Below are 27,613 nucleotides of genomic sequence, written 5' to 3' on the forward strand. Positions count from 1 at the left end.
TTAAGAATAGCTAACAGTATGGAAATCTTTAATAATTCAAAAAAAGTGTCAAAATATTGAAGTGGACCAATTTACATATTAAAAAGCATTAGATATAAAACTATAAAACAATTTTTATTACAGATATCAGTTTGGGTGTCAATACACTTTTTTTTTTTTGCGTATACAAGTTACAAACTCACAATAATATATTTATTTTTTTGAATAAATAAATGTATTTCTATAAGAAAACCAGATTCACAATAAATAATTATTTAGAAAAGTGGGACTTCATCAACGCTTTAAGAAGTCAAATTCACCTGTAATTAACTATACACTGGTAAATATGTTATCAATATTTTTTTGGTTTTAAATCTATTTTGATCATTAGATATGAATTATTGTGTATGAATATTTAAAATACTCCTTCCATTCCTTTTTAAATGTCGTTTTAAAATATTAACACTAAAATAACGAAGTGTATTTTTTCAGTTTTTCTTCCTATTATACCCTCATTTTAATCTAACAATATATTCCTTTTATTTTTGAACACACTTTCTCTTTCCAATAATTTTAACATGTTATTTTTCTCACATAACAAACATTTGTTAGTTATTGTGTTTTTCTCCAACATTTTTTTTTTGCACGCTCTCTCTCTCCTAACAAATAATTGTCAATTTTTTATATATTGTTCTCTATTTTGATCATTGGATATGGATTATTGTGTATGAATATTCAAAATACTCCTTCAATTCCTTTTTAAAAGTCGTTTCATAATATTAACAATAAAATAACGAAGTATATTTGTAGTTTTTCTTCCTATTATACCCTCATTTTAATCCACCAATATATTCCTTTTTTTTTTGCACACACTTTCTCTTTCCAATAAATTTAATATGTTATCTTTCTCTCGTAACAAACATTTGTTAGTCAGTGTGTTTTTCTCCAACAAATTCCTTTTTTTTTTGCACGCTCTCTCTCTCTCTCTCTCTCTCTCTCTCTCTTAACAAATAATTGTCAATTTTCTATATATTGTTCTTTTATATTGTCAAACGAGTCTTCAACTATTTCCCTCTTCACCTCCCATTAGTCGTTCTAATGATTCTTCCACTCTTTCTTCCTTTTGAACATTCATGGAGTCTTGTATTTTATTTTTCTCTCAGATCTGTTCTTTAATTTTGCACTTGAAATTTTTAACAATTACTACTCATCTTTGTTTATTTAAGTGATTTGATAATGATTCCGTCCTAATTCGTGGTTTGAACTTTGAAGTACTTGGACCCTGAGCGAGAGGTCTTGTTTCAATGTTGAGTTCAATTTATAAAACATTGATTTTAACAACTAAAATGATATCAATAGAACTTGAAAGTAATGCGGCTAAGATGATAATATTTGACATTTAGAAGCATTTAGAGCTATTTAGAGGTGACATATTTGAAGGGATACAGTACGACTTTCGTCTTGTTAAGATTTTACAACATCCTTTAACTTTCCAAACCAAATGCTTTTTGTTGAAAAAAGTTGTTTGAGGCATTTGAAAGAAATTGAGGACCGATAATGAAAATGATAGCATGGTTGATGATCACATTGACATATCATTTCTTGCTACACTATACACAAATGACTAGTCGACGGAATTGGTGATATTTGCAACCATGGAAGGTGTTGTATCTTAAGGATATAATTTTTTGCTACACGGTGATCAACACTATCTTGGAGTTGAGGCAGTGTGGTTTTTCGTGAACCACATAATTCCGTGGCTTTGAGGCATTTGAAAGAAATTGAGGACTGATAATGAAAATGATAGCATGGTTGATGATCACATTGACATATCATTTCTTGCTACACTATACACAAATGACTAGTCGACGGAATTGGTTATATTTGCAACCATGGAAGATGTTGTATCTATAAGGATATAACTATTGCCATGATTCAATATCATTTAATTTTTTGTTGGATGAAGTCTTAATTAAGTGTTGCATCTTGGGATCATTCAGTGGCCACGTTAGGAAGTTTGTTATCAATCTAAGAGTCGTTTTCTAAAATATTTTCTTCAAATTAAAAATACACAATTGATTATGCCCAAGTGGGAGAATGTCAAAATTTATTCTAATATTTTGTGGGATGTAATCAATTGTAGGTTTTGATTTTAATAAAAGAGATTTATTTTTCCCACCCTATGTCTTTCCTAACGCGCCCTATTTTTTTCAAAAATGCCCTTGAAGTTTCCGGATTTTATAATCCGGAATGGTGTTTTCCTTTGTTAAAGGGTGAAAAAATGAGTTACAAATTTTTTTTCGGACTTTGTAATCCAAAAATCTCAAAAGATAGGGCGCGTTACCTGATTTTTTCGGATTACATAATCCGAACACAAACACCATTTTTTTCATGGTGCTGATGCAATCCGGATTACGTAATCCGGACAACACCAACACCAATTCTAAACATGTTTATAGTCATTTTAAGGACAATATTAATATTCGTAGCTTTCATCCTTGTGTTTTTATGATAAAGACTTCCGTAGAAGAGACTTCTTACGGGACTCTGCCATCAAAATCCAAAATTCTATCATTTACACCCTTTTTTTCATGGTGCAGATGCAATCCGGATTACGTAATCCGGCCCAGCACCAACTCTGAACATGTTTGTAACATTGATAGTCATTTTAAAGACAATATTAATCTTCATAATCCTTGTGTTTTTATGATCAAGACTCCCTTAGAAGAGATTTCTTATGGGACTCCGCCCTCAAAATCCAAAATTCCATCATTTAGACCTTTTTCTTTCTTCATGGTGCTAATACAATCCAGATTACGTAATATGGAATGCAAAGGGGCATTTTTGGAAATTTTACAAGGCGCACGAGAAGGCAACAGGGTGGAAAAAGTAATTCTCCTAATAAAAACATATTGATATTGTGATCCATTTGATGATGCTTAAGCCCTAATGAAAGTGATCAATGGATAATGAGCTTTTGGACACTTAATATGATCTGTGTAGAGACAAAGTATAGTCTCGAACAATAGGGCCCATGATGGGTGGTACCTAGGGTTGCACGAATATAAATAGAGAGACTAGACCCCCTTTGCCATTACTCTGTTAATTATGCTCATTAGTGGTTTGCCCCATTGAAAACCCTAAGTTTTGGAGCACGTGAAAGACAAAAGAAGATTATTTCTCGATATCGATGAATCTGGTAATCAAGATCATAGTTGTCTTCTACAAGAAAGTGTGTTCTAATTTCATATAATAAATTGATCTTGATTATTTAATTATTACATTTTTATCATATTCGGTTGATTTTTATTCAATTGTTTGGTTGAAATAATGTTTGTCAAAAACTTTGAAGGGGAAGGATCGACCCTTTCAGTTTACTCTTTTAAAACTGTCATTTTTCCACATGGGGTATTCAAATCTACAATTACATTTATTTGTTTAAGATTGATTCAGTGATAGTTGAATTATTTTTTGTCCTATAAATGTAGAAGAGGATATCTATGTGTCCAGTTTTCTTTTCGCGCTACTTCGAAGAAATTCATTATCCCGAGACTCCATGGTTATACGTACCAAGTGTCAGCCGTTTCAGGGTTCAAATTGGTAAAATATTGACGATAATTTCTTGAGATCTGATATTACTGTTGCTGAGCATCTGTCTTTGACCAAACCATCTACCGTTAAGATTGAATATATTGGAAACAAATGGTGGTTTAAGTTGACGGTTTTGGGGGAATATGTTGTTCCTGCTAGAAGTCACATTGATAATGGATAAGTTATTGGCAGTTGTTATGACAAGAAGAGTGAAGCGGAAAATGAAGTTAACAACGGTCAATTTTATGTTTTTGTGGTTGATAATATTGAACAAAAATTTGTAGTTGTTGATTTTGATGAGGATGTCGAAGATGTGAAAATGGTCGATCATTGTAATTTTGAGAAACCAACAACCAAAAAAAAAAAAAACCGAAGAAGGTTCAAGTTATGCTATGTTTTTGTGGTTTTGTTATTCTAATACTTTATTATTATTATTATTATTATACATATGTTTTTCTTTTGTGTTGCATTTCGTGATTTTTCATAGGAGTACAACATTATTTTAATATAAAAAACAATTGTAGTAACAAAAATGAAAATATAAATAAATAATTTTAGATAAAACAATTTTGAACAAACTATACTCATGATAATCGGAGGTGTTAATAAAAAAAAAAAAAATTGAAGTGTAATTAGTTTGCTATCTCAAAAATTGGTGTTTGGAAGGAAGTAATAGTAATGGAAGATGCTATATTCCCACACACACACCACAACACTATCATCATCTTCCTCTTCGTGAATCCAACGTCTAATTAGGGTTTATTCATCCACCTGAAAACCCCTTTCTCTCAACAAAACCCCTTTCTCCCCCTTCTCCGCGTTTCTGTTCCATTTCCAAATCCAACTCAAACGCTGCGTTTCACTGCTTATGCTGCTCTTCCTTGTTGCCCAATGTCGCCAATTGCCTAAATCATTTCAATTCAACATCTTCTCTGTTCATCTCAAATCTTTTACGGTATGATTTATTTTATTTTATTTTATTTTATCTTATTCATTAAATTAAATACTCCAATGTATATATATATATAGGTGAATTCAATGCTGATTAGTTTTAGTTAGCTCATCAATTATTACTATTACCTTGTTTTTCTTCTGATTATCTTTGTTTTTTATTCAGGGGATTCTCTATTAACTCTCAAGATTCACTTTTCTGTTGCTTAATTCTGAGTGTTACATTTATTTAAAACATGTATAATCAAGGGAACCACCCCTCGAATTCGGGACAGGCTTCGGTTCCTCCACCTCCACCCACCCTGCCGCCACCGCCACCACTACAATCGGGCTATCAGCAGGGGTTACCACCTCCTCCGCCACCGCCTCATTTTCAGCATTTTGCCCCACCACCACCACCTCACCATGTTTATTTACATGGACATGGACACGGACCCCCCACCACGCCAAATACAGCACCTTCATTTTCCATCCCTCCCCCTATTGGCCACTCTCACCAGCAGCCATCTTGGCCTCCCCAAGGACAAATGTTGCATAATCGTCATCTTCCTCCACCGCCACCTCCCCCTTTTCGTTCTCCGTCTCCTGATGGAGTTTATTTCCATTCTTACCAAATGCCTTCTGTTGCTCCTCCGCCATTGCCGGCTGCTCCACCGCCAATTCTGCCATGTCCACCACCTCCTACCTCTATCACGACTTCCACATCCTCCCAAGCCGCATGCACTGATGGCTTGAATTCCTCGAAGGGCGTGGATTCAGTAGATGGATTTGTAGCTTCCTGCCCGTCTGATATTGCACCTGTACATAACTCTGATGCCAATCAGGATGGTGGAAATTGTGATGAGGTTGCGCCGGTTTCCCTCAGATATGAGCTATTGCCAACTAGCAATGTGATGGATCTTCAGCCACCTCCGCCCCAGACAGCTGAAGAAACTACTGTAAGCACTGATTCTGACATGGAGATGGAAGGTTAGTTTATGTTGTTGTCTAACACCTTTTTTTAAGGTTTTATTAAATTATGATATACTTGGTTCTGGTCTAGAATTGGTGTGTGTGTGTGTGGTGAATATGTGACCAAATGTATGAGTCTGTTGTTATGTATTCTTAATATTACTTTTTTATATTGAATCTGGATGCTAATAGAATATGGAGTTTTTTACCGTTGTTAGAGATGCTGATGGAGTAGAGTTTTATAATATAATATACAGGAAATTGGATAACAAATTATAGATAAGTATAATCCATCCTTAGTATTCCATCGAGGGTTACTACTCGGCTGCTCGCACTTTAAAAAGTAAAGACATACTGTTCACTTGATATAATTCTATGATGGTGGCCATAATATTGGTATGCATTTTAATTTTTGAATGATAGCTGCCTCAAAATTGCCTAGGGGAAAGAGAGGAGTGGCCAAAACTCAGATAGTGCTTTTTAGGGTATATTTTTATTTTGAAAAATACTTACTTTTAACTAACAGATTTTATTCTTCAAAAAAATTATTTTATAACTTGAGCCTGATCTGCTTTATTTTATTTCTCATGGTCTGGTTAAGATGATATCACACTTTCTGACAAAGACCAAGGATCAATTTATGCAACTGAAGTGGTAACTCGGCAGCATGATCGGGTTGATGAGGTGTTTAGCATGAATGAGAACATACATCAGCTGCAGAATCCAAATGAAACCGAACCTGCAAAGATAATCTTATCCAGTGGTGCATCATGCTTTGGGTCCACAGGAGTCGGCAAACAAAATGAAGGTTTCATTTCAGAGAAACATTGTTCATTGTGTGATTAGAGTTTCCATACATTTATATGTTTAGTAAATCAATTATTCATCGTGGTGATTGATATTTTTAAAATTTAGGGACAAAGAAGATTTTTCATTACACTGTTAGTTTTAGCACTGGAATCCAGCCAATGTTGTTTATGGCGGAAGGCTAAAAACACACCATATAAACACATCATTGTCGCCTATGGTGCCACCATGACGGGCGTCCCTTCACAAATTGCCTATGCCTGTTGTAAAAAATTCCATCACGCAATTCCGCGAAGTTGGCGTCAAGCGCCATGACCACCATTAAAAAACCCTGAATCCAGCACTGATTTTTCAGTAATTGACACTTCGATGTTTAAACTCCAGATCTAATTGATAAAAACTTACACAAATTAATCAGAAGTTATGCCAATTGCTAAAGTGAAAGTATTCAGTTTTTATCCTGTTACTGATGTAGTCCTCTCAGAATTGAGTAGCTCTTACATGTTAGAATTTACAAACTGACAATGGAAACAGGGAACATAGAATGAACAAGCAGAAAAATTAGAAAGAATTTTTCTCCCATGGTTTCTCCTTCACAAAGGATTCCCTCTTACAAACAGAATTTCTAATATTTTGAATGAACTCTTCCCCAATTTTATAACTGATACCCTCCCCCCCCAAAAGCTAATTAACAACCCAAACTATCCCCTACCATACTATCCTAACAGTAATGTTAGTATTATGCGTCTATGCTAGAGTTAACTGTCTTATATTATTTCTTTTTCTGAGAATTTTGCATTCCTGTGTTGATAACTCTTAAAATAAAATGCAGGACCAGGACCTTCAGCTGATGTTGATCCCATGAAATCTGCAAGATCAGTTACCAAGGTTCATAGTCCCGTGAATGACTCAATTGAATTGTCTGAATCACTCCTGGGCACTGGATCGGGAAGATTGGCCGCTTCTCTAGACAAGGATTTTATAAGAAATGGTACTTCTGATCATAACGAAGCCACTAATCCCAACAGAGATTCTGAGCAACCTATGCAGATTGGCAGCCCAATAAGACTTCTTCAAGATTATGCTTCTGATGAAACTTCAGATAATGAAGATGAAGGCTGTACAAAAGATGCTAGTAGTGTTTTTACAGTCTCTGCAGGAGCTGGTCCTGGTGTTCCGGAGGCCCATAAAGATTGCGAGAGTAATTTGGAGACTGGTATTGGATTTAGAAGTCCCTCCTATAGTCAAAAGGAGATCGGGCAGCTCTCCAATACATCACAGAATAATTCAAAAATATCTCCATGTTTAGTTCAAGAGTCTGAGGAAACCTGTAAAAGATCCGTCTCACTTACTGGTGATGGATGTGTTGAGCCTAATCTTGAAAATCAGGTGTCTGTTAATCTTGCTTCTACAGTAGAAGCTTTCCAAGGAAAAGACGGGTTAGGTGATACTAGCTTTGACATTGATAGTAAGAGTGGTGCTGCTGAACAGAAACGTGAGAAGGAAACCACAAAGTTTGAACCAACTGTTCTAAAAGTAGATGAATTTGGGAGGCATATCAAAGAAGGATCTACAGATAGTGGCTCTGACGAATCTCGCAGTCATCGGACTAGGAGGAAGAACAAAAGAGATAGAAGCCGGAGTCGCAGTCGGTCTCGATCTCCCCTAGACATAAGGAGTAGGAGGAGAAGAAGAAGTAGTCCTCGGAGGAGAAAGGATAAAAGAAGCCACTCTCGCAGGTATGTACTGCCGTAGTGCATTGTAGGATGTCTTGATTACCTTCTATTAACTTGAGCATTGTCTACAAACAAACAGGTTATGTATGCACAAGCTGTCTTTTCCTAGGTTATTTTGTTGTATGAGTTGAACCTGGGCTAAAACCTCTCTCTTTTAGCTGATGATTTACTAGCACAAACATTTTTTATTTCCTGTATCGTACTCAATTATCTGTGATATGCCGATACTCTGCAATACACTGTTGATATGTGTTAGTGCAGTATTGGAAACCACAACAATAACCAAGCCTTATCCCACTAAGTGGAGCTGGCTACATGGGTAGTGTAGTATTGGAGACCATTTAAGAAAATAAATAAAAAATCCGATGCTCTTCAATATGCCATTGACATGCTCCCGACACGCCGTCTACACCCCATTCTTCATGACTCTTCTCAGATACATACTATTAATCTCCGTGCTTGCAATTATATATATATATATGTGTGTGTGTGTGTGTGTGTATATATATATATATATATATATATATATATATATATATATATATATGTATGTATGTATGTATGTATAACCCGTTGACCAATTTTTCTCCCATTTCATATTTTCATCACTATTTTCAGTCATGACTGTTGGAATGCATTTTTTTCTTTTTTGTGAATTGGGATACTATATTTATTATTTATTTTTTCTTTTCATTTTTGTGAATTGGAATACTATATTTATTATATTTTGTAGATTTTTTTTACTTCTATATATCTATATGCTAAATATATTGCATCATATCTGGTCTTATCACCATACACGTCGTATCTAATACTCATATCGTATCTTTGCATCATAGTTGAGGATTGATTATCTTACTTACTCCTTTGAAGAATACTATATTTATAAATTTTCAACTTTTGTTTGTTGCAGCTGGTCTCCTCGGCGGCGTAGGAGCAGGAGTAGGTCTCCAATGTTAAGACGTTCAGGTGACGTTCATGGTGAGAATGCGAGAAGGGACAAGGCTCAATGCTTTGATTTCTTACGTAGAAAGTGCTATCGTGGAGCATTGTGTAGGTTTTCTCATCATGAATCTGACAAGAATGCTACTTCAAGGCGCTCTAGGAATAAACATGATGCGGAACTCTATTCTCGTGAAAAAAGTTCTCGGATTAATGAAGAAGCGAAGAATATTTCTTCTAAAGTGTCAGATTATGAGCATGATGGAGTCAGAAATCAGGACATAGATCTTCACCAGAATATAACTGGCCAGGAAGTAGTGCAAAGTAAGGAAGATTCTGAGTGCCGTGCTGTTTTGTCTACTACCTTTGGTATCGACGGTCAATCAGTTAATAGCAATCCAAGTTCTGAAGGTATCAGAGAGGATTCTCCTAAGGTGCAGGAAACCTTAGAAGTCAGAGAAAAGTCCAAGACTTCAATACAAGAAAATGATAGTTTTCAGAACGCAGTAAATTCTCATCAGCAGCAGTTGGTTTATGATTTTCAGCCTGAAGCTTTAACTAGTGATGATGCTTCTAAGCCATCTGATGGTACATCTAAAGATGTTATTCCCTCAGAAGATGGTTCATTTTTTCAGCAACTACAACCCAATGTTTCCGTTGACGTTCTAGAACATTCGGGTGGTACAATTTCTGCTAATGAGGTTTCTGGTAGTGATTCTTTACCATACAAGTTACCATCCACACAACTACAGTCAGCCATTAGTTCTTTTGGTCCATGTGTTGCATCAGAGCAGGCTTCGTTGCACTCTCAGGCTTCTAAAGAGTTACCTCCACAAAGTGTTTCATCAGTGGGATTTCCACCTCATACTTGCCCATTGCCTGCTTTTGTTGGTCCACATTCCCAGGGTGAAAATGCTGTGCATATGCCACAAATTCCAAGCCAATATGGTGTGATGCAGCAAAATGCATTCTTTCCTTTCCAATCCACTGCCAGAGAAAACTTTGAACCTTATCCAGCTCCATTACCGACACCAAATTCTCATTTCAGTGTACCACCTAATAGTTCTTGGACATCCTTGCCACCACCACCGCCACCACCATCACAGGCAGTGTATAATTCTAGTTCAAACTTGGGAGTTGTAAATTCATTTATTTCTTCAGAATTTAATCAGACTCAACTGCATTCGAGAACTGACTATGTATCCCAGACTTCCATGATTCCTGGGTTACCAACTCATTCCCAAAGTTCGAAATTTGAGCATCAAGCCTACCCTCCAATGCAGGATAATTCACGAGCTTTCATGCGTACAGAACCTTTCTCTCCCAAGAATCTCCATCAGGGGAACCCAGCATACCAACCGCTTCCAAACTCCACATCTTTTGCCGGCCCGCATCATCCACCAAAACAATTTTCCTGGGATTCAGATGTGAACAGACCACAGCCTTCTTATGGCGGCAGGTTGCCTCCTGAAGGACATTTCAGCACATCTTCCCACATTAATCCATTATCACAGCAGCAGCAATCAGTTCATAATTTTCAATATACTTCATCTGATGTTAATTTGGCTGGACCTGGAGGGACTGCTACTGTATCCAGATATCCACCAGATATTCCTGATAGCAATCATTCAACTTCTCTTCCGAATTTGGGAGCATCAAGAGTTTCTGCTCACCATAATCCTTATGCATCAACCTTTGAGCAGCCACTTAGTTCAAAACTTAGTTCAAGTTTTTTACGACAAGAAAATGATATAAATTATGATAACAATTATGGTCCTTCTAGATATAGGGAAGGAGATAGCGCTGGATCAAGACAGACAGCATCGCCAAAACCAGCAAGAGCTGTTGATCAGAACTTGCCAGGGTCTCATGTACAATATGATCCACTTTTTGATAGCATTGAACCATCATCCTCTTCGAAGAAATTTGATTTTGAGCAGAAGCAGGAAGTTACTGGTGAATCCAATATCAGCCTAAGGCCTAAAAGTTCTCGCAAGTCTTTGGATACCAAAGAAAAAAAGCATGAAAAGGTTGGGGCTGTTGCCTCGACCAGTTCTCTGAATAATGATGAATATGGTGAGACAGCCGATGCGGAAGTGGGTGCTGTTGAAAATGAGAGCCTAAGTAATGACATGGATGTTGGAAACCTATCTCCAGGGGAGGATGAGATTAATCAGATCAAATCTCCAGGGAAAAGAAAGAAGAGCAAGGATTCCAGATCAATGAAGTTGTTCAAAGTTTCCATTGCAAACTTTGTAAAGGAGGTTTTGAAACCATCATGGCGACAGGGTAATATGAGTAAGGTGGCTTTTAAAACCATTGTGAAAAAGACTGTAGATAAGGTGTCCGGAGCCATGAAAGGCCATCGTATACCCAAATCTCAAGAGAAGATAAGTCAATACATTGACTCATCGCAGCGAAAGTTGACTAAACTTGTGATGGTAATTTATCTTCTCATCACTATATTTTTTGTATTTAACTCATAGGAAGCATTTAGGTAACTGTTTATGTTGGTTTTCTGTTTATACATCCCTATCTGAAGCTGTGGATACTGCACAGAAATAACTCAGTTCTGCATTTTATAAACAAGTCTGTGTTTGGAGAAAATAACTAGAGTCTGGACACACAGACTTCCATTTTCAAAGAAAAACTAAACTCTGTAACTTGGTTGAGAGGGCTAGTGCTGTGGATTTGTCTGCATCTTAATCTTAAGGGGCTGTTTGTTTCAAGTTTACTAGATTTATTCCCAAGAATAACTTTCCTTGGAATTTAAGGAATGGGAGTTTTATTCCTAGATATTTTAAAAAAAGTTGTTTGGTTAATATTGTAATATTCTTGGAAACCATTATAATAGGGAGGTTAATAGGTAGTTACACTAGAAATTATTCTCATCTTCATGAGAACTTTATTCCCACCCTTTTCTTTGGGAAACTTTTTCTATTCCCAGAAACATTTTATACCCAGCAATAAAATTTTAATAAACCTGCAACAAACATAGGAATACGTATTTCTATCATTTTGTTCCCAAGAATTTCCAAAGATAACTTGAAACAAACGCACCCCAAGTATAAATATTTTACTGATCTAAATTGAAAACTTGCCCATGTGTTGTCTTCTGCTTACTAGTTACTAGATCCAAAATTCTTGATGGTCAACTCGTCTTGCCTGTCTGAAGACAGATTTTAGAGACTATTGAACTTCATAGAACTGCTGCCTTTTTTTCTCTCTCTATCTTTTTTGATTAAAGAGGATGAGAAGTAAAGCATTACATTTTAAATTAATTGTCAGAATTGGAAATTTGGTTTAAGCATAATAACATGCCTTAGTATTCAATTGATGATTACTTTCAATGACTTTCATGTCCTACATTTTCTTCAGGGTTATGTTGACAAGTATGTCAAGGTGTGAAGATCGGAAGTGAACTTTGCCAATGTTTTTTAAACATTAAATTGTCAGTCTGCAGACTTTTGTAGAAAATGCCGGTCCTTACCTGGAGTTTGCCCCTCCTTAAATTGAAAAGCGTATCAGATCATGATCTGTGACAATTTTTCATCAGCATTCCATTTCCTGGAGATATCTTGGTCAACTTGAAATGTGTATGTATATTGTGAAATAGTTTTTATTTTGTAGTATCTTCAAGAGGTTCGGCCATAAGTATCGCGAAGTTGGATTTTCCCCAAGTTATCTCTTCTGTTGTTTTAATGAGCTAATAACTTCAAAGAAATTGCAGTCAAAAAATTACCGTAAGAAAAGAGTAAAATTTTCCATTCTTTTTTCTTGTACAAAAGTTCTTTCTTTTGACTTCGAAAGTACTCTGGGTTCCAAAGCGTCTCATGGTTGTAAGAGATCTTGTAGCCTCATCAAATATTTTCCCTGAACCATGGAAATGAAATATTTTCTTGCAGAGATGCTGTTAATCCAAACCGTCTTCTATCGTGGAGGGTTTATGATGCATTATATGTCATGATTAATTATACTGCAAAATGTTACAGGCCATTTTACTTTTTTTATTTTATAAATTTCTGAGGTATTTGCTTACTTCTGAGGAGAGGTATTAATCAACTTCCTCTGGTAGAGTCAGGTTAGCACCTAAGATTAATTCTCTCTGGCAATACCATTCGTTTTCACTGCGTAGCGCAAAAGAGCTTATAGCTTGCAAGTGAATATAATACTATTCTCGTTCGAACATGATTTAGTTTGCATTGTTTCTTGTACCTTCATGTATGTGTACCAGGAGGAGTGATTTAATTTGAAGTTATGATCCTACTACCTCATGAGATAGTAGTATTCAAGGTTTCTATCCTGTCTTTGTTTTTCACGGATTTCTGTAAAATTGAACGAATTAGCACAACAATTGTAATTTTCAAATTTATTATTTAATATATGTAAACACAACCTTGGCATCTTACAGGTCTTCCAAATTTAAATATATATAATGCTTAAAATAAAATTGAGATTTGACTTTATAACTAAGTACATGATTTGGAAGTTTCACTCCCTTTCTTTTTCTTAGCTCTTGCATGTACCTTAGACAATATCAATGATATCTTGGTCACTTATTTTCTGTATATGCTAAGCAGCTTTGGCTGGAGTTTGTTAATTTTGTTCATGTCATGGTTGCCTACAATTGTCTTGCAATGATTGCAAGTTTAATTTCATCACAATCTTAACCAATTTCTCAATCCAACTTTTCAAGGTTTTAAATGTATTCAATCATAACAATCATAACATAAGGCGCAATACTCATTTTTTTTCTTTTCTTCTAAAACTGAAGATTTCATGCAACTAGCATGAAATAACTGATACTTAATGCAAAATTCCAATTTTATCGACACGACAAATATAATAATAATATTTCATATAAGAAACATTTTTCCGAGAAAATAAGAATTTTTTTTAATGAAAAATGTTAGTAGTTAATTGTTAGATTAATATTTACTCATTTGTTTTAGTTTGAATCCATAACCTCCGACTCCTTAACCGTTAATTCAAATTAGTTGAGCTACCCATAAAAATAAAATAGGGTTACGATAATGATAACTAGAAAGTAGTCATCTTTCTCTCGGCGCAAAGGAAGGACACTACTTCAAACATGACTTTATCCTTTTTAGTCAAATGAGCTTATAAAACATAAGTTATAAGCTCAAAAACAAATATTACTGCCCTATATGCATCTTATATAACCCATGGATATCACTTGAGAGAACAAGTCCAACCCCGAGGTAAGAAAAATACCGAAGAAACCCAGAAATTACAATAACATGTAAACCCATAAAAATTGGAAAAACAAAAATGGGGGAAAACCCCATTAAATTATAGAAGGGGAATGAATTGAGAGAAAAGGGTTTACATTTGAAAACATAAATAAAAAGAATTCTCTATCAAATTTTGTAGAGAGCGCCAAGAAGGATAAATGAAGATTTTTAAAGGAAAATGACCTTAAAAATAAAACATAAATAAAAATTTCAATGTATTTTAAACAAATTTAATTAATACTTACTTGGTTTACATGTATATTCAATGATTTCCTAAAAAAATGTATATTCAATGATGTGTCGTTGCTTCAATTAATAAGTTATCATAAATATAATTGACATGAAATACATTTTACATTATGGGTGTATAATAATTAACGTAATTTTAAAATAGTGTCGATGTATTTTAAAAATTATTTGAAGTTGTTTGCTCTACAAATTGAGCGGCAATTTGGGTATTGGCTCAAACAAAAACCCTCTCTCAGCTTCGTAGCATTCCTTTCTCTTTCTCTTCTCAATCTTAACTCAGGTAGGTGCCTTCTATGAGATTAATATGAAGTTTCTTTTTTAATTTAGGGTTTAGGTTTTTTTTTTCTTCCTACATTGCTTTATTTGGTGTTTTCATTTAGAAACTCAACTTAATATTTCTGATATTAGTTTAAAGTAAGTTGTCTTAGAAAATGAGAAATGATAGTTCCATTGATAATATCATTTATTTTGGTTTGGAGGTTGGATAGTTCAACTGGTTTGAGCGGTCTCGGGTTCAAACCCAGATGAAGGAGTAAAAATATTAATCTAACAACTAATCACTAACATTTGTCATTCAAAAACAAGGAATCATTTTATTTTGTTTGTGTGTTGAAGGAATTATAGTTTTGTAGTAGAGTCAGTGGAAGAACAGAAATTGAATGTTGGCACAATGTATTTTTATGCTCAACATGGATTCACTGAAATCAAACAAGGTTTTCTAGTCATATATATGTTGCTTTGAGTTTCAATTTCTTTTTTGTACAAGTTTTCATTTTTCAAATACTGATTTATGCTTTAAATATTATCTACTTTTTTTTTTATTTTTAATGGTTAGTGATTTCTAGGGCATTATTTGGTGACCTAATATGGGACCAAAGAGAAAAAGGGGAAAGACTAGACGTAACACATTCGAAATTGATGCCAATGGTTGTGGCACTCCAGAGAATACTTTTTCATCCAAAACTTCTACATATGCATTGGATATGCTACTCAATGTTTGTCCATTATTGTATTTTGAAGGATAATTCTGATCAACAAAATACTGTAGTATTGCGTCACCTATTTAATTTTAGCATGCTATATATACATGGGAAAAAAAAATTATTGTGTGGAGACTAAGAAAAAAAATCCAAAGTTACTAATAATCAATTTGGTTTTGGTCATCCGGTTGGACTTCGGAGCAATTCATTTGCTACAACGAGTGATGGACTCGTATTATAGGGATCAAAAAGACTACTGTATGGTTTTCATTGATTTGTAGAAGGTGTATGATAGAGAGAGGTTTTGTTGAAAGCCCTTGAAAAAAAAAGGAGTTTGGATTTCCCACATTAGAGCTATCAAGGATATGTGCGGGGTGGGGGGAGTATCTACACTAAAGGTTAACTCTAAGCTCTTATCTTTTATAAGTGTTGGATGAACCTATAAAAAGCGCATTCAAGAGCTAACACCAAGATGCATGTTGTTTTAGATGATATAGTCCTACTTGGAGAATTAAGAGAGGAAATAAATTGGAGGTTAGAGACTTGGAGACAAGCCTTAGAAACATGTGAGAAGGAGCATATGGAATGTATATTGTGCAAAAGGCATAGCACCCTTAGCTTAGAGGTGAAAGTAGGATAGCTCAAGTCACAAGATTTAAATATCTTAGATCTATCTATTGTAAAAATAGAGGGACGTATAAACCTTTGTATTCAAGCGGGGTGGTTGAAATGGAGTAGTGCCTTTTGTGGTTGGGCCATTTTTTATCCCTATAATATGAGTCCATCACCCGTTGTAGCAGATAAATTGGTTCTGAAGTCTACGGCACATGAATAAAACCAAATTGATTATTAGTAACTTTGGTTTTTTTTTCGTAGTCTCCGCACAATAATTATTTCCCATGTATATATAGATCAAATGAAGGATAACTCAATTCCTAGAGATGGAAAAAGGTGAAAGAAACTACTAAGAAAAAATTAGAGGTCAATGATTTGGCTAGAAATATGATTCATGATTGAACATTGTGGCGTCGATTGATCTATTTATCTAACCGCGCACCTAATTGGATAAGGATTGATCGTTGTTGTTTTATGCTTCTGCTGCAGAGGCATCCCACCCTTAATAGCATTGGAGGCATCCCTATAATATTAATATTTTTTAAAATTAATTTTCAAATATTTTAAAAATAAAATCTGATGTGGAATTTTTTTTTTACACGTGGCTAATTAAAAAAATAAAAAATGAAAAAAAATGTCAAATCAGCGCCACATAAGCAAATTTGCTGAGTTGGATGGAGGGTATTTTGGATATCTTTTTTTTACGAGGATGCAAATCAAACCGAAATTTTTATTAGGATGAAATACATAAATGACATATATTACAGAGGGAAAAGTACTATTAACCTTTGATATTCTTTTAAAGGAACGCATGCTAATAGTCTTTTTAAACAAAGATATGGTCACTATGTTGCCCTTCTAAAAGAGTTACTATTGTTGATTGTTTTACAATGATATTTTTTCTTCAAAATAATAATAGCATTTTTCTTTTGTGTAAAATCAACTTGTAAAGTAAAAAGTCAAATCAAGTGACATCATTTTTTTCCTTTCTCTCCATGTGGAGGAACTTCCTTTATATATATATATATATTTTAAAATTTACTAATATCAACACTAGATCACATCTGGACATAACACATCATTAATATTGGATATGTTAGCAAAAAAAAAAAAAGGAGGAAAACGTGCGGCAGACCTTGAAATCAGAAAGATAAGAGGGTAGCATTTAGGGTGGTGGTTATGGCTGTTCATCGGTTTTGTTCGCGAGAGTGGAGAGAGAAGGAAAAAGAGATAAAGTTAGGAAGATTTACTACTAATGGATTATGATAAAAATATGTCTTTATTTGTTATAATGATCGAGAGTAGTGCTAGCAACATGCTCTTTTAAACATTTTTTTTAATATTCACTCTTTTATTGGTTTAAATCACTGTGAGTTTACACGTTAAAAATAGAACCCACATAATATGGTGAGACATACATGTATTCCATCCAATAAAAAAGTGAGTGTTAGAAAGAGTGTTCAAAAGTAAACGTTACTAACATTTCTCAACGATCTAAATGAAAGGATTTATGATTATATTTTTCCACAGTAAATGTCACTTATATAAAGGGCTCAAATCGCTAAGAAAAATAGAGATCGAAATTGTCAAATTCAAAAATATAAAAGATCAAAAGTAAAATTAAGCTTTTTTTTAAGCATTTTTTTTGTTGAGTTGATATAATCTCTTTACATTAATTTACGTGATAAAAAATCAAATTAGGCGATACTCGGTTGTTTGTCTATATACATCAATCAAACAACATTTATCTCAATGGTCAATCATTATACATAAGAATTTCAATCATTATGTATGCATGTAACTTTTGATCACCCAATGCCAAAAGCTTTATAATATTTTATTGAGGGGGTATTTTTTAATATTTAATATACACTGTCAGAAAAAAAAAATAATGCTAACATATAATTGAAATATAATCCATTCCTTCCTATCTAAACATTCATTTGACTTTATTTTTGTCCTTAAATGTAAACCCTTTTCAAATTACTATAACCATTTATAATTTTTTCCTAAACATACCCCTAATTAATACTACTAACTTGTCTTAAAATATGAAAAATCAAATTTAATATACATACAAACAAAAGATAATTTGATAATATTAACACACAAACCAAACATATTAATTATACCGATAACTTTTCTTAAAAAAATCTGAAAAATGCAAAAGAATGTTACATATAAGGACACAGGAAGTATAAATGAGTGTAGAAAAAAAAAAAACAAATAAATTGATGTTTGAGTCTAAAGCGAATAAAATTAAAGAAAATGACGGTAAATTTCGGATTTGAATTCCTAAAGTGAGTAAAATGTAAAAGAAGAAAGAACAATAAATTAATGATTTGTGATAATATAAATGCAATATCTATCTTCAATTTTTGAAAAATAAAATAAAATATATCTTTAATACTCCATCCGTTCTCATCTATAGGCCCCCTTCATCTATAGGCCCCCTTTGTCATTATCAATTTCTTAAGAAGATTGTTAGTGTAATTAAAGTATCTATTTTGTGTATTAATAAAACTAAATTTTTCTTTATTGTATGTGTGTTAAATTTGATTTTTTATATTTCAAAATAAACTAATAATATTAATTAGGTGTGCTTAGGATTTTTTTTTTTTGTTGCCAAAATTGTGTTTAGGAAAGATAATAAATGCATTTAATTTTTGGAAAACGAACTTATTTAAGAACAAATTTTTAGTCAGATAATTGTTTATATATAAAGAAAGAGGAAATATTAAATAACAGTTGATATAATTACTTTATACTCTATCCCGTGAGCATGAGCATGTTGCAGTTGATAGGACATAGTATTAAATTTGACAATGCATTATTATATGCAGGGGTCGGAGTTCGAACCTCGGACACCCCACTTATTCATCTTCTTATAAGGTGAATTCTAACCATTATACCAGACAAAAAAAAATTACTTTATGCTCTAAATTCATTTTAGAAGAGTCAGATCCGAAAATTTATAATTTTTTAATTTAATAAAAAAATTAATTTATTGTTGATTGTTAAATCTGAACCGTCTAATCTGAATAAATATAGAATGCAATTGAATGACTGCGTGACTGCATGAAATCCAAATCCCAATTGTAACCTTTAGAAGATTCGGATCAGCCAATTCATATGCCAATAAGAAGAGCTTTTTTTCCGTGTTTCATTCACATCACATTCTTTTCTTCTTTTCTTTCATTTCGTGTGTGCGCGTGTAACAAACAAACGAAACAACAAAAACCCTCGCTCTCTCTCTCTCACCACGTTTCGCTTCTCAACTCAGGTAACTTCTCTCTCTCTACTTCTTCATCGTTCAACTATTTCATTGCTTTTTCTTTTCAACACATTCCGAATATTTTCATTTTCAATTCTACTTTTTCTGTTTTTTCAATCTGTTGTTGTGGAAATTGCATTTGGTTGCTTCAATTCTTTCAAAATTTGAAGATCTGAATCTCGCCATTACTTTCTACATTATTGCTATGTTTTGGATTTTCATTTTCAATTTACTTTCACCATTAGAGACTAAATTGATAGATTCTTATACACTTAACTTGACCAAGTTCAAATATTTTAGGGACTACCTAGTATATTTCTGTAGTTTAAGGACTAAATTGGAGAGACGATAGTAGTTTAGGGATTGAATTGATGGTTTAAACAAGTTCACTTAGAAAATGGAAAACGGTGATAATTGCTCAAACTATTGCTCCTTTTTTTCAATACATTCCGATATTTCTCATTTTTAATTATACTTTTTCTGTTGTGTTTGTTGTTGTGGACACAAATGAAACTAGTTGACTTAGAGAAAGGAAACTTATAATTTCGGTGATGATACCATTTTTTTAGTTTTTGTTAGTAAAGGGCTTATCCTTAGTTTTTTAGCCGAGGTGGAAGAGCAGTAATTTAGTGGTGGAACAATGCATCGTTATGTTTATGGATTTAGAAAAATCAAACAAAGTTTCTTTAGTTTTATGCTTTGAGTTTTGATTTTTCAAATTCTGGTTTATGCTTAAAATGGTCTCAGTAATTTTTTGTTGTTCTTTTGGGTAGTTCTAGGGCATTATTTGGTGACTTAATATGGGACCAAAGAGAAGAGGAAGGAAGACCAGTCGTAAAGTTCAAAGTGATGCCAATGGTTGTGGCACTCAAGAGAATACTATTTCATCAAAAGCTTCTACATCTGTATCTGATATGCCTTCGGAACATCCCATTCAATGCAAGTCCACTGATGCATTAATGAGCCAATCTTGTGTAGAAGCAGATATTTGTATGCCCAAAAATAAAGAAAAGGAGCAGAATATCCTCTGTCAAGCTACAGGAAAAGACAATGGAAGGAGTGATATCCAAGACAAAGTTAAAGACAGTTCAGTTGTAGCTGATACCGAGGTATTAGCAAAAGTGTCTGCGTTAGAAGCTGTAAAAATGAACATAGAGCAAAGTATAAATGAGAAAAGTTCCAACCCCGACGAAACAGGTGATTCCATGAAGAATGGGAGTCTGGTAAAGAATCAGGATGATGACGTAGAAGTTCATGATTTGTCAGGTTCCCAAAACAATTTAGATGTCAAATTTACGAAGAAAAGTAAAAAGAGAAAAAGGAGGAAGACTAAAAATAATGTAGTCGAAAGTGATGCCAATGGTTGTGGCACTCCTGAGAATACTTTTCCATCAAAAACTTCTACATCTGCATTGGATATGCCCATAGAACATCCCATTCAATGTCTGTCTACTGATGCATTAATGAGCCCACCATGTGTACAAGCAGATATCTGTTTACGCGGAAATGAAGAGGAGGGGCAGAATATCCTCAGTCAGTCTGCAGAAAAGGGCAATGGAGAGAGTGATATCAAAGACGAAGGAGGTAACTGCAGCTCAGTTGTAGCTGATGCAGAGTTATTTGCAAAAGAGTCTGTGTTAGAAGTTGTACAAATGGACATGGAGCAGAGTATAAATCAGAACGGTTCCAACCCCAAGGAAACAAGTGATTCCTTGAACAATAAAAGTCTGACAATGAATAATGATGAGGACCTAGAAGTTCATGATTTGTCTGATAAATCTGATTGCATTAAAACCTATTCAAGGAAAAATTTAAACAACGTACATTGTATCAAGGAACCACCTATCCAGGACCATCACAATGATGATTCACATGAAGTTTCTGATGGACCATTGACAGATGGCTTAATGGAAAGAGAAACAGAACATTCAACCAATCAGAACAAAGTTGAAGCTGAGGAAATGGAGTTGACAGCAGAGAATAGTTCTGAGCAAAGATCTACAACTACATCTTGTCTTGTAGACATTCCAGTGACACCACTTCAAGAAATAAATGCTAGTCAGGTAGATCATGCTGAGGTTACAAGAAATGGTGGTAATTCAGAGATATCACAATGCTCCGTGGAGAGACCTACATCTTGTCTTGTAGACATTCCAGTGACACCGCTTGTAGAAACTAATGCTAGACAGGTAGATCATGCTGAGGCTACAAGAAATGGTGGTAATTCAAAGATATCACAATGCTCAGTGGAGAGACCTATTATCAGCAACTCAAAGAACAAGCTTCTCATCCTTGATGTGAATGGACTACTTGCTGATTGTGTCAGTGATGTTCCTAACGGATATTATCAACCAGAACCAGATTTTTGGGTTAGAAGGAGAAAAGGTAACATGGTCAAATACCAAGTTTTCTCATATCAAGTCCATATCTGATCTTGGTTGAATTTAACAAATTTTACCTGTGCCTTTTGCAGTGTACAAGAGGCCCTTTTGTGATGATTTTCTACGGTTTTGCTTTGACAGATTTCATGTGGGAATTTGGTCATCTAGAGCCAAGTATTTGCTAACCTGTGTTTGATTTTATCTTATTTCTTGTGTTTATTAGTTTGACTTGGGTTTGCGATGTAATCATGTGCTGGTTTATTTGCATTTCAGAATTTAGGCTTTATACATTTATTCTTACTATTCTTGATGCTCGTGTGTACTGGCAGGTGTAATGTTGATGACGTAATCAAACATCTTATGGGGAAATCTGCATCCAGGCTGCTCTTTTGTTGGGTAATCTATTCTAATTCTTTAGTTTTTAGCATAATTTTACGGGATATTTGGTTAGGGAAGTAAGTTTGCTAGAAATAATCTCTATATCTCAAGTTAGTATTGGGATAAATGGTATATATTTTCCTAGTTGCACTTCATTAACAATTTTACTGAGAGAATTCTTGCTGATCAACAAAATATTGCAGTATTGTGTCGCCTGTTTAATTTTAGCATACTATATATATTTGGGAAATAGTTATTTTGTGGAGACTAAGAAAAGAAACCAAAATTACTAATATTCAATTTGGTTTTATGCACGTGGGGCATTCTCTAGAAGCAATTTACTTGCTACAACGAGTGATTATTAGAGGGATCAAAAAGACTTTTCCATGGTTTTCAGTTATTTGGAGGTGTATGATAGAGTGCCAAGAGAGGTTTGGTTGTTGAGCTAGAAAAGATAGGGGTTTTGATTTCCTACATTAGAACTATCAAGGATATGTATGGGGGGCTACACAAGATTTTCCAATATCCACAGAACTGCATTATAGGTCAACTAAAGTCCCTATCTTTTTAAAGTCTTGGATGTACTTATGAAGCATATTCAAGAGCCAACACCAAGGTGTATGTTTATTTTTTTTATGATATAGTCCAACTTGGAGATAGTGGGATAAGGCTTGGTTGTTGTTGTATAGTCCTATTTGGAGAGTTAAGAGAGGAAATAAATTCGAGGTTAGAGACTTGTAGACAAGCCTTAGAAGCATATGGCTTCTGCTCGAGTATGGAGAGAAAGAGCACAAGGAATGTAAGTTTGGTAAAAGGCAAAGCACCCTTAGCTTAAAGGTGGAGTGCTGAGAAAAATTAGAGGTCAATCATTTGAGTAGAAATATGATTCATGATAGAACATCGTGGCATCGTTTGATCTATGTAGCCACCACACGTAATTGGATAAGGCTTGATTGTTGTTGTTTGCTTCTGCTGCAGAGACATCCCACCCTTAATAGCATTGTTCTCAGCATTATAACTCAATATACTTTTACAGCCAAGCTGACTTGCATGCCTTCCCTTGTGGAGGATTTTCCATATCATTTACTAAGAAGTAACTACTACTATTACTTAACAGAAGCAATAAATTTTATATATGGATTTCACTTTGGACAAAATGGATTTGGATTTGATATTGTAAGTTACAATTGTGTTAGTAAAATAGTTTGTTTTTGGTATTACTAATTAGTATGTTAAAATGCAGTTCAAAATTATTACTGCTGTTAGCAATTAATTTCTACTTGGAATTTTTCTAGATGCTAATGAATCTTTCTTATGTTTTCTTTAGAATCAGTCCCACTGCACAACAACAAAATTCAGTACTGTTGAGAATAAAGAGAAGCCCCTTGTGTTGAAGGAACTCAGAAAGCTGTGGGAGAAGCTGGAACCTGGTCTTCCATGGGAGAAGGGAGAGTTCCATGAGTCAAACACATTATTAGTGGATGACTCCCCTTACAAGGCGCTTGTGAATCCTGTAAGCTCATGTTGTTTTCCTTTCATTCGTTATGCATTGAGCTTTGCTTTCTTGTGTTACACGGGTTTTCCTCCTATGTTGTCACTCCCCCTAATTGTATTATTTTCAGATGCATACGGCCATATTCCCCTACTCTTACCGCTACCACTACACCAAAGACTCGTCATTAGGTAGTCTTCTGTTCATATTTCTCTCCTCACACGCCTTATCTTTTGCTTATTATTGCTCATTTCCATTGATTGACATATTCAAATTGGTTTTTAGATTCCAATGCTTTCAATATATTTTGATATTTATGCATCTAAGATTGTTTATTCATGTTTACACTCCCATTCCTTTTTACTATTAACAGGACCTAAAGGTGATCTTCGGGGTTATCTAGAAAGGTTGGCTATGGCTGATAACGTTCAAGAGTTTGTGTCACGGAATGAATTTGGCCAGCGGCCCATAAGACCAGCAAATCCATCATGGGGTTACTATCTCAAAGTTATAGAATCAGTGCAGGAAAATGATATACCCTCAGCACCTGATGGGGGAGCAAACTGCTTAAAGAAGAAAGTAGGATGAAAGCCATTGAGACGAATATTGATGCACGCCGTTCGTACTTTAGAGTGTACTTGTTTGTGTTACAAACACATTACATACATCCTAGGACACAGATATGGGGCCAAATATTTTTTGGTGTTTCAGAAATGATATTTATCACGAAGAATTGACTCATGAAAGCATCTCGAATTCCAAACTGATGGGTGGTACAATATTAATGCTATACCCAACCGTGTTTTCCGACCAACAGAGAATTTAATTGGTTCACTAAAAATCGCGACTCCGTGCGTGAAATTGTTGTGAAATTTAACCCTGCTCGTTGGATTTTTGTTGCATACATTGAGGTCTAAAAGTGTATTTGCCTCAAAAGAACTATATACTTTAGGATTAAATTTACTTTTACAGTTAACTGCATACCAAGCTTACACAAATATTTTATGGCCACATGCATGTCCAAAGCAGTTGAAATGGCAATACAAACTTTATTGTGATTCGGTAAGGTATCTTGAATGTTATGCATACATGCTGTTCAGGTGAGACAAGCTTTGACATTTATGATTAACGCCTGCTTCAATGTTCGGCTTCCTTTAGGACTTTCAATACGTGTATGTATTCAATTAATAATTAATGATAGTGATCTATGTAAATTGGTTGTTGAAATGCATGACATTTTAGATATCAGAGTCTATATGGGTTGGAATACCCGTTGTATTACCTTCCTAATATAATCCTTTTGCTCCTTAAAAAAGAGTCCATATGGATAATTATAATCATGGCATTGTGTAGTCTTTTTTATCATTGAAGAGAAAGAGAAAAGCAGTTAAGGAACTAACTGAAAATCTAGTTTATTGGATTAAACTTGCAGACTTATGAAGAGCCATGTCTTAATTATTAGGTTTCCAATTATGCTCAAGTTACAAAATATATTCTTTTAAAAGATTTATGCAGATCTAAACAGTTTATGGGTTCTCCCTCTCCGCTTTTGTACCTTAGAGCAACCAAATGCCAACAATTTCTGGCAGCACGCACTCAACTTCTCTGTTACGAACTCGATGGAGGTTCTTACCGAACCGAACCACTGGAAAGTCTAGAAGCTTTGTAAGCTCACTTCAAAGCCCAAGTATGAGTATATTTATATTGTGGGTCCTGCCTTTATATGAATTCAACCCACAATGGTGGAGGTTGTGGATCACTTACATATATTTTAAAAGTCGAACCAGACATTGAACTCGTGAGACTTCTAGACCAGTTTCAACAGTTTTAAACATAGACCATATTAATTTCTGCAATATCAATTTTAATATTCAAATAGATCACATTTAATTACTTCCATCAAAAACTACACCATCAAATTAAGCAAGAATTACTTTTCTTGAATGTATTGGAATAGATCACATTGAAAAAGTGAAGTGGTTTTCATAAAACAAGTTAAAACCTCACTTTCTATTCTATAAAATTTCAAAATTCATATAAATAAGAAAAAATAAAAAACAAGAATCTGGAAATTAGACAAGTAACAAAAAATACACAAGAAATTCAGCAATTATATAACTTGGTTGAAAGTATTCAAATTCAGCAAGACATTGAAAAGTTGACAACTTTACAAAGGTTGAAGAGGTTTTGAATGATAAGAAAGAAGAGGGGGGTGTAGAAATTGAAGAAAACGTTGAAAAGTTGAGAATTTTAAAAATATACATACATTGAAATTTTTATTGTGAAATTTTTTGGTCTTGTTAGTTAGCAAACTGGTGGCTTGATCAAGATCCATCAAACTCCTATTGGGAATGAACCGATCACCCTGTAAAGGAAAAAAAAAATTATATAAATGAGAATGCAATAATTAATGCATGCATGCATGCATATGAAGAAATAAAAAGAGAAGAATCATAATAATGGAATAGTAGTATTACTGGGAAATCATAAAGGGTGGGAGGGATGAGGAGGTGTTTTGGAGAGTACCAATCACGATCAAGATTCCACATTTTGGAGAAGAAGAAGAATAATAATTTGTGAAAGAAAGAAAGAAGAGATTCTAGAACGATACTAGGAAGAGATTCTTCAAACAAAGATAATGGAAAGAACCAGTAGATTTAATTTTAAATATTATTAATAAACTTTACTTTCATATATTCAAATGATAATATTACATGTAGTCGGTCTATAACATGTCTTGCAAGAAACTTCCAAAAACTATTGTGAACTTCAATCTCTGATAATATTATATGTATTCTATAACATTTCTTGCGAGACAATTCAAAAAACTAAAGAAATTAAAACTATAGTGAACTTTAATCTCTGATCTTTGATCCTGAGAGTCTTTATTTTCCTGTGCCACCATTAGAATCTGCTTTTCCTGTGCCTCATTTTCTTTTTCTTTCTTATCTTCTATGGGAGGTAAAGAATCAACATTTGAAATGAACCATGCTAAGTTTTTGAGATTCATCACTGCCATGAGCGTTAATGTTAAAACATAGATGAATGGCAGGGTGAGCATTGAAGGAGCCAACCAGGTTAGTAGTGGTGATTCCTCAGTAGAATTCAAAGAAGAAGAAGGTGTGATAGCAGTTGAGGAACATCTTGTGATCACTGAAACAAATATGATAAAGAGGATTAATAGAAATTTAACCATGAAGATGAAGGGAGATTTTGGTTTTTTGCTAGTTGGGGTTTGGAGGGGAAGGGAGGGAAAGGAAAAGCTGCAAGTTTTAAAAAGGAAAAGGTTTTGGGGAATTTTAAAGGGATATCACTTGTACCATAATGGGTTTTTTAGTTTCATCGAGGAAAAAAAATAAAATACGTCACACCGTATATTATTATTATTATTATTATTATTATTATTGACAATTAAATGAGTTGGTTTTCTATCATTGACAATTATAATAATCAAATCTTATTTACCAAAAGTTTCGATGAAATAAAATTTTATTTTTTTGAATTTTTATTACTCATAATAAAAATTATTTATTATTTTTTTATGAGAAAGTGTTAAAAATTTAATATGATTCTTATAAACAATGAAATGACGTTTTTTCCTATGAAATAATGTTTTCTAAAATATAAATATTGACAAATAGCTTTTTATTTCATAAAATGATCGGTAATTTATAATTTTATGAAACAAGAGTATCGGTACACCTCAATTTATGAGGTATACCGTAGAAGTTCCCGTTTTAAAGGGCTTCATTTGTCCAATTTTAAAGTTCCCCAAATTGGGGGTTTTTGGGGGTTAAACATACAAATTGACAATTTTGTCCTCATATTAATTCAAAATTCCAATTTTAGACATTACTGAATTATTACAATCTTTTTCAAAAACAACTTATTCAAAACAACTTATTTATACAAAACAGCTTATTACGACCTCATTTTCAAAAACAACTTATTCAAAACAACTTATTTATCCAAAACTGCTTATTACGACCTCGTTTTCAAAAACCGCTTATTCAAAACAACTTATTTATACAA

The 27,613-nt window shown here is 33.9% G+C and overlaps 2 protein-coding genes across 3 annotated transcripts; both read left to right on the forward strand.

Annotated features, from left to right (window-relative positions):
- The first annotated feature begins 962 nt into the window (after positions 1-962).
- LOC11423844 (uncharacterized) lies at positions 963-24,647 on the forward strand. Its single transcript, XM_003595724.4, has 8 exons — positions 963-981; positions 19,303-19,339; positions 20,104-21,715; positions 21,804-21,885; positions 22,041-22,107; positions 23,417-23,602; positions 23,712-23,772; positions 23,955-24,647. Exons 3-8 carry the CDS (start codon positions 20,131-20,133, stop codon positions 24,167-24,169), a joined length of 2,196 nt encoding a protein of 731 aa, XP_003595772.1. The 5' UTR covers positions 963-981; positions 19,303-19,339; positions 20,104-20,130; the 3' UTR covers positions 24,170-24,647.
- On the forward strand, positions 4,175-12,880 carry LOC11418571 (serine/arginine repetitive matrix protein 2). 2 transcript variants are annotated; one of them, XM_003595723.4, is made up of 6 exons: positions 4,175-4,525; positions 4,688-5,490; positions 6,074-6,280; positions 7,112-8,018; positions 8,929-11,398; positions 12,336-12,880. In XM_003595723.4, the coding sequence occupies exons 2-6, from the start codon at positions 4,758-4,760 to the stop codon at positions 12,363-12,365; spliced, it is 4,347 nt and encodes a 1,448-aa protein (XP_003595771.1). In that variant the 5' UTR covers positions 4,175-4,525; positions 4,688-4,757; the 3' UTR covers positions 12,366-12,880. The 2 variants fall into 2 exon arrangements, with proteins under 2 accessions (XP_003595771.1, XP_039686529.1); XM_039830595.1 differs by lacking the exons at positions 4,175-4,525; positions 4,688-5,490 and adding an exon at positions 5,841-5,957.
- Positions 24,648-27,613: the final 2,966 nt, after the last annotated feature.

The sequence above is a fragment of the Medicago truncatula genome, chromosome 2, assembly GCF_003473485.1.
Source record: "Medicago truncatula cultivar Jemalong A17 chromosome 2, MtrunA17r5.0-ANR, whole genome shotgun sequence".
NCBI classification, from domain to species: domain Eukaryota; kingdom Viridiplantae; phylum Streptophyta; class Magnoliopsida; order Fabales; family Fabaceae; genus Medicago; species Medicago truncatula.

Excerpts from the sequence above, each read along its gene's own strand:
- LOC11418571 (XM_003595723.4), top strand. The coding sequence starts at position 4,758 with ATGTATAATCAAGGGAACCACCCCTCGAATTCGGGACAGGCTTCGGTT. Across the intron at positions 8,019-8,928 it reads AAAAGAAGCCACTCTCGCAG|CTGGTCTCCTCGGCGGCGTA; the intron begins GTATGTACTGCC and ends TGTTTGTTGCAG. Across the intron at positions 11,399-12,335 it reads AGTTGACTAAACTTGTGATG|GGTTATGTTGACAAGTATGT; the intron begins GTAATTTATCTT and ends CATTTTCTTCAG.
- LOC11423844 (XM_003595724.4), top strand. The coding sequence starts at position 20,131 with ATGGGACCAAAGAGAAGAGGAAGGAAGACCAGTCGTAAAGTTCAAAGT. Across the intron at positions 21,716-21,803 it reads TTGGGTTAGAAGGAGAAAAG|TGTACAAGAGGCCCTTTTGT; the intron begins GTAACATGGTCA and ends TGCCTTTTGCAG. Across the intron at positions 23,603-23,711 it reads ACAAGGCGCTTGTGAATCCT|ATGCATACGGCCATATTCCC; the intron begins GTAAGCTCATGT and ends TATTATTTTCAG.